This window comes from Sebastes fasciatus, chromosome 17, assembly GCF_043250625.1.
Source record: "Sebastes fasciatus isolate fSebFas1 chromosome 17, fSebFas1.pri, whole genome shotgun sequence".
Lineage (NCBI taxonomy): Eukaryota > Metazoa > Chordata > Actinopteri > Perciformes > Sebastidae > Sebastes > Sebastes fasciatus.
The window spans coordinates 5,614,013-5,621,675 of record NC_133811.1 but is presented as its reverse complement, the minus strand read 5'-3'; the positions used below and the strand labels follow the sequence as shown (position 1 = coordinate 5,621,675).

Below are 7,663 nucleotides of genomic sequence, written 5' to 3'. Positions count from 1 at the left end.
ACAGGTAGCAGATTTAAATAATGATTAAACTAAGTGCTGCCAGGGAGTGCTGTGTCCACACATTGTGTCCACACATCGAAATCTCTCTCTCTCTCTCTCTCTTTCTCCCCTCGTTCCCCCCCCGCACAGCCTCCGATCACCTTCAGCACGCAGGGCAGTGGTTTAGGGAGGAGGACGCCATTCATTGGGTTTTAAATGCCTCACTGCACTGACCACACACACAGACGTATACAAACAACACACAGATGCAAATTCTGCGATCACGCACTTCTTTTTTGTCTTTTTTCTTTTCTTTTTTTTTTAAACCAATCCTCAGATCTGTGATCTTAACCCTCTGATGCTTTTTTTTGTTTCTTGGATCTCGCAACAAGCCACAGTGATGGCGTTTCTCTCATACTAACATGTTCCTCCCTCCCCTAACAGTTCTACTGAGCAATAACTCAAGATTTGCTTGCAATGAGGATCTAAATGTCTCGGAGCGGAGAGACCTCCAGGCCATTTTTCTACAGATCAATGCTTTGTTTAAGCCGACACTCTAAGCAATGCACTACTTTGCCAATGATTCAATCACAGTTAATTAGCGGGGAACAGATGCGATACGTTTAATGATTGCAGATTTAATCGGGAGTCAGGTAAATGACACTGACCGCTAAAGAATCAATGCAGCACATTTCACCCGACCAAATCCGAGATAAACCCAGGAATGCTGCACAACCTCACTCTCCTGCTCTTCAAGGAAATGTGTACTTTTTTTTTTTTGTGGGAACTCAGTTTTTTGAAGAGCCAGCCTTCAATATGCATGAAAAAAAAAATCCATTCTTAATCCCATCATCCTTATATAAACAAATTCAGAGGATTACCTTTTTATAAATTTGTAAAACATCTGCTACTATTTGAAGGTGTCATCAGAGATAAAATACATTTAGAAGATGCCACTAGCAGACCCAGATGGACAGTCTTTTCAGGCCTTCCCCCCGTTGTGTTTGTTAAGTTTACAATTATCCCAAAGCCTTGGCAACGCAGGCACATGTGCTGAGGGGCCAGATGGGTACAGACAGAGCCCGCTGCATCAGGATGCCTCAATTTGGCCAAAGACGACAGATCTCGCTGGCACGGGCTCAAAAGGAGAGAAAACCTGGTGCTTTTGCTGCGTTTTTCTCTCTTTACAATTCTTCATCAACTCGCAGGCAAGGTCAGTGCGAAGGCGTGCTAGACACTGTCAAATGCACAGACACAGAAACACCCAAACAGAACAGAGAGATTGTCTCCTCTCGCTGTGCTACTGTGACCGCTCAGTCATTCTTTGGGGGGGTGTCCAGTCCAAACAAAACACAACCAGCTTCCAAACGCTTCACTCAACAGCTCACTGTGCTCGGCTGCTGTTTGCACACAAAGTCCGATATGAAGTCAAACTCGTTCTGTCCCAGGAAGAGCTCGGGCAGCTCCTGAACGCGATCCAACCCAAACTCCAGCACCAGTGAGGTCAAAACCTCCTCGTCGATCAGATCCATGTCCATGCCGTTTAGTCCCAAAGGGCCGCCGATGTGCTGCATGCCCGATAGCTGGGCCGGACCCACCCGGTACTGAGCCCCGTTGGGCATGTGGTGGCCGTTGGCCGACATCAGCGGGTGTCCGTGATACTGAGTGTTTAGTTTCTGCAGGTGCATGCTCGCCATGAGCTGCTGAGAGGTGAGGGTACCATGGTGGTACTGCTGCGGGTGTCCAACCTGCTGCTGCTGCTGCTGCTGTTGTTGCTGTTGCTGTTGCTGCTGCTGCTGCTGTTGTTGCTGTTGCTGTTGCTGCTGCTGCTGCTGCTGCTGCTGAGGGTGCATGTGATGGTGCTGCTGCTGCTGCTGCTGCGGAGCCTGACCGTTGTACATCATGTTCCCGGACATCATCTGGTGGTGGTGGTTGGCCATGGGAGCTCCGTTCACGGGGCCGGCCATCCCGCCGGGTCCCACCATGCCCTGCCGCTGTCTCATGGCGGCCTCCATGTTGCTCTGAGGGTTCCTGCCGTAGTGCATCACCTGGCCGTTGGGCAGAGCGCGCATGCCGGGCTGGCCGTTGTGCTGCGGGGGTCCATTCATGCCCATCCTGAAGCCGTGGGTCATGGGCATCATCATGTGTTCAGCCATTGCCTCTATAACCCTGAAAAACATATATAACACATCAAATTAATGTCATTACAACCTTAATACACTTAAAATACGCAGAATTTAAAGGAGCAATGTACCCCTTTACACATGAAGTTCAGTTTACTCATCACAAGGAGTGATACTCAGCCTGTATATTGTCTTTTAAGATACTGGAAAGAGCTTTCTAAAGTTTAAAAGAATGATCTTGAAGAAGGGCTGGGAAAGCTTTGTGAAAATGTGTGATTTGAATAGTCATATTTCCCTTTTTTTCCCCCAAAAGAGAACCTAAAACATGACTGTTGAGCAAGAACAATAAAGCCCTGCAGCACCTGCAAGGTTGTGACTGTTAAACATATTGAAAGTACAAGTTGTTTGAACTAAGTAGAGAATCCACTTTAATAAAACGAATTCACCTGCTCCTGTTGTTTGTGTTTCTTGACAGAGCATTAGCCTGATATTTACAGACATGATTACAGACAGCTAGCAAGCATTAGCTACCCAGCAGGTAGAGACAAGCTGTTAATTGTTTTCTGCTTTTTTTCTTGATTTTATGAATTGTACCTTGTTCTTTTTCTTTATAATCTCATTATTTGGCAATATTGTCCATAAATACAGCAAATTGATGTATTAATGTAGCCACTATCCAGCTATCATCTACTGAAAGTAACCTCTTTGTGCATCTTCCAATGGCTCTCCACGATTTAGACACCTTACACATCGTGCAAAAACAAAACAAAACAAATCCAATACATCACCCAGTCCTACCCTGATGATGTCATCAGGGTTGTCTCTGATTGGTCTTGAGACTGTTGTTTGTTTGTTTGTTTTTTGTGTGTTACAAAAGCTTTACACAAAGTTTTCAATAGAAACTGGAGTTGTGTGTTTGAAAGATTTAGGAGGCAGGGAGGGTGGGACAAAAGAAACTAGAGCTGCAACAAATAGTCAATTAGTTGTCGACTATTAAATTAATCGCCAATTATTTTGATAATTGCTTAATCGGTTTAAGTCATTTTTTAAGAAAAATTCTCTGATTCCAGCTTCTTAAATGTGAATATTTTCTGGTTTCTTTATTCCTCTATGACAGTAAACTGAATTTCTTTGGACAAAACAAGACATTTGAGAACGTCAACATGGGCTTTGGGAAACACTGATCGACATTTTTCACCATTTTATCGACCAAACAACGAATCAATTAATCAAGAAAATAATCAACAGATTAATCGACAATGAATATAATCATTAGTTGCAGCTCTACATGAAACTGACAACCAATATCTAAGCTGTAAGGTTAATTGGAACTAGTGGTTTGGATTTTTTTGTTTTTTTAAGAAACAGGTGGTCATGTATGGGGGTAGATCCTAACTGCTGATGAAGGACACGAAATATAGCTGAAAGTAATCCAGTAAGTGAACCTTGAGTAGCGATGCAACGATTTAATCGATTAGTTGTCAACTATTAAATTAATCGCCAACTATTTTGATAATCGATTTATTGCTTTAAGACATTTTTTAAGAAAAACAAAAAGTCTAAATTCTCTGATTCCAGCTTCTTAAATGTGAATAATGTTCTGGTTTCTTTCCTCCTCTGTGACAGTAAACTGAATATCTATGAGTTGTGGACAAAACAAGACATTTGAGGATGTCGTCTTGGGCTTTAGGAAACACTGATCAACACTTTTCAATATATATTTTATAGACCAAACAACTAATCGATTAATCGACAATGAAATTAATCGTAAATTGCAGCCATAAAAGAAATGCTATACAGTTGCATTATAAGAAATGCAGTGTTTCTAGATTTTTGAGCAATTCTAGAGACTAAAAGTCAGGATATCTCTGCTTCCATTTACCAACAATAAATTGTTGCCCTTTAAAACAATCTTCACTCTCATGAGAACAATCCAACTCTCTCTCTCTCTCTCTCTCTCTCTCTCTGCTGAAACTCCTCTCCTTCCTCCCCAGTTTCTGTCTTTATTTGCTTCCAGTCACATGGGAAGTAGTCCCCTGTTTAAAAAAGGAAACCATCTCATCTCAAAAAACCTCCACAATTACACCATCGGTGACTTGCCGCTGGATATCACACCGACGAGGGAGGGCAGCAATACCCTTGCAGCCAAAAGGACGCAGAGGAATGCTTCTCCAGACCACACACACACACACATATCCCCCCTCTCAACACACACACAGCAGCACCCTGCCTCTATCCTCACACAGTCATTACTAAAAAAGATCCTCAATTAACATCACCTATAATAACACATCCCACTGGCACTGGCATTTGATGGATGATGCCAATGGATGTGCATTATTATGATGCTCCTACATGGTGATGATCATAAAAAGACAAACAGAAGCGAGCAATGAAATGAGCTTCTGTCTGAGAAAAACAAAGACATTTCAGTCTTTTAAATGAACTCTGGTTGGTGGTGGTGCTCCCGGCTGCTTGTAGCTATTCAAGCCTTTTTTTATTGCTGATAAAACAAGACACTTTTACCTCCAACTGCCTAAAATCCTCTTTAATATTCTGCTCTTGTGTTACCTCATTAAATGTATCTGTGGAGCTCCTTTGCAGATCTGGATTATCATTCAACCAAATGCCACTTTGTAAATAGATAAAACATAATAATTGCTGACATTATTACACAAGCATGAAACCTCTTCTTGTTTTAATCCTCGGGGACTAAACACTCGATGCCATAAAAGCGCACACAAATCTAATAGAGCTCCATGTCCACATAGGATGGCATTACGCAGAGACGCGTATAAAGCAGTCCGCGGTACAAAGAGGAGAAAGTGCTACCTGTGCTATAGCCAGTATAAAAACAGAAACACGACACCTACCACGATGTATTAATGTGGAATCCGTGCGGGAGAAGTGTGATCGGTCCCGGGGTATGTTTCTCCAGCTGATGCTCCGGCTACATGCAGCCCTGCGGCGGATACACACTCTGACTCTGCGGCGTCTCGGAGCTAGTCACAGGAGTTTGTTTTCTGGGTCAACTCGGGGATTATATACATCTATAAAGCACAGAGAGAGAGAGAGAGAGGGAGAGACAGAGAGAGAGAGAGAGAGAGAGAGGAGGAGCTACCGTCCTCTCCGTCTCCTTTGTTGCCATTGGTCCTCCCCCCCCTTAATCACTGAGCACAGAAACATTCAGTGAACTACCTCCAGTCCTCCACAGTGATCCAGTGAAACATTCAGTGAACTACCTCCAGTCCTCCACAGTGATCCAGTGAAACATTCAGTGAACTACCTCCAGTCCTCCACAGTGATCCAGTGAAACATTCAGTGAACTACCTCCAGTCCTCCACAGTGATCCAGTGAAACATTCAGTGAACTACCTCCAGTCCTCCACAGTGATCCAGAGATCCAGAGATCCAGAGGAGCAGCGCTGTGCGACCTGGAGAGGTTTCACTGCCTTCCTGCCTTCATCACCCTCATACATACTATAATCCGTAATGATCCATACTGTCTTAACTGAAGGCTTTCTGTTTAAAGAGCAAGCAGGGGCAGCTTTCTTCAGTTCTGCAGAACACATCACAACCACCTCTGATATACTGAGACATAATACTAAATAATAATGTTTAACAAGCTGCATTACACTGAAATGGATCTGTTTAGAATGTATGGTTCTATAGGTTTAATACATGGATGAAAACAGCAGTATCAATAATAGATGAATGCATTATTTGTCTTTACACCAAAATATAATTTCCTTGTTGCAAGCTTGACTCCAAAAAATATAAACACAAACCACTCATTTACAATAGCATATTTGGTAAAACTGAAACTAGTGGTAGAGTATGCAAACATCTAAATTGCAATTATTTTTTTCAAAGAGATTAAACTTCTAGATTGTGTTTTTTTCATGTTTTAATAAATGTATCTGCAAAGTCCCAAAATGTTCACACTGAATGTGTCTGCAAAACATTCACCGTCAATGTATTTTATTTTCCTTACGATATCTGCCTTTGGCGCCTAAAGCGTGTTGAACGTCTTTATAGACAACTCAAAGCATTTGGTTAAAGGGAGGGATGCACCGATTTTTTTCAGACCAAGTACAAGTACTTACATTTGGGTACTCGCCGATACCGAGTACCGATACGAGTACTTCTCTGTGCCAAAGGACCCTCGTTAACAGCCAGCTGGAGGGTGTGAGCGACACACGGCAGGCTGGGGAGTCCTGCATACGAGGCGGTGCGCCGAGACCGGCTATAGGTCGGCTCGGGCAAAGGTGGCTAGCGGCCGCAGCTTTACAGCGCTCCCCGCCCGGACCTCTGCGGCGCTGTCTGCAACCCACCCGGCCCGTCTTGAAACACGGACCAAGGAGTCTAACGCATGCACGAGTCGAGGGTGCAAGCAAAATCTCTGAAGCAATGAAAGTGAGGGCCGGCGCATGCTGGCGGAGCAGGGATCCTGGCCCAGCGGGATCGGGCGCACCACCACCACCAGGTAGAGCGTGGGGACCCGAAAGATGGTGGCGAGATGTTAACGTTGCACTGCTGTAAAGTGGTATCGGTGCCGTTGTATCCGAGCCATTTTGCAAGTACGAGTACATGAGCACAGTATCGGACCCGATACTATATCGTATCGGTGCATCCGTAGTTAAAGGTATACTTTGCAGGATTTTCCTAAAATGAAATGTATAGATTCATACAAAATTAATCCCTGTCAATCATCACTTTAAAGACCCAGTAGAAGTGTGTGACCAGCACATTCTCATTCCCAGGACGTCAAATCTTTCACTAAACTGAACACATCCAGCTTCATCTCCAGGTTTATCAGAGCTCAATAAAAGCTGCATGGTACCCTAAAAATTCCCATACAAGGGAACTGCATTGTGAATTACGTTTCAAGAGAAACGTATTTTGACGCGGATTACGTTTGCTTTGACGTATCATAAATACGTTTGTAATGATAATCCACAGAAGTCTGCATAGGGAGGAGGTCGGGGTGGATGGATGGGTCAATAAACACAGGACTTTCACCCAGGAGACCGGTGTGGCTATGATGTTTTTTTTTACTAAACCTAACCAAGTCGTTTTGTTAAGTTTTTGTTTTGTTTCTATTTCGTAGTAATTCTAAGACAAACCCTAATGTTTATTTATTAAACCTAACCAAGTGGTTTTGTTGTGTTTTGTTTCAATTAATAACATAAACCTGGTGTTCAAAACTATTTAATAGTGCGACTGTAAGCCAGGAAAAAATATGTTTCCCTTGAAACTTAATTGAGAACGCAGTTTAGTTGTATGGGAACGTACATTTCAGGGTTGAATAAAGCTGCCTGCTGTGCCTGGAAGCTGTGGGGCGTAACACCAAAACAATGAGCTAAAAGAGGCTAAAGAGCTCCATAAAGCTGTCATAATTTGGTGATAATTCTCTGTGGGTTTGTCACTACGAACGACTCCTTTCACATTACACATTTGATCCATTGTTAAATTATAAATATTGATATGTGCAGCTTTAACCAAAGTGTTTTGTAGCTCAAGACTGGAATCATGGTTCTCTAAAGATACTTCTCTACGCAG

At 43.1% G+C, this 7,663-nt stretch overlaps 1 protein-coding gene across 1 annotated transcript; it reads right to left on the bottom strand.

The window, feature by feature from the left end:
- Positions 1-268: 268 nt before the first annotated feature.
- On the bottom strand, positions 269-5,127 carry cited4a (Cbp/p300-interacting transactivator, with Glu/Asp-rich carboxy-terminal domain, 4a). The gene is made up of 2 exons (XM_074612340.1): positions 4,976-5,127; positions 269-2,148 (listed from the first exon to the last, which is right to left on the bottom strand). The coding sequence occupies exon 2, from the start codon at positions 2,133-2,135 to the stop codon at positions 1,356-1,358; it is 780 nt and encodes a 259-aa protein (XP_074468441.1). The 5' UTR covers positions 2,136-2,148; positions 4,976-5,127; the 3' UTR covers positions 269-1,355.
- Positions 5,128-7,663: the final 2,536 nt, after the last annotated feature.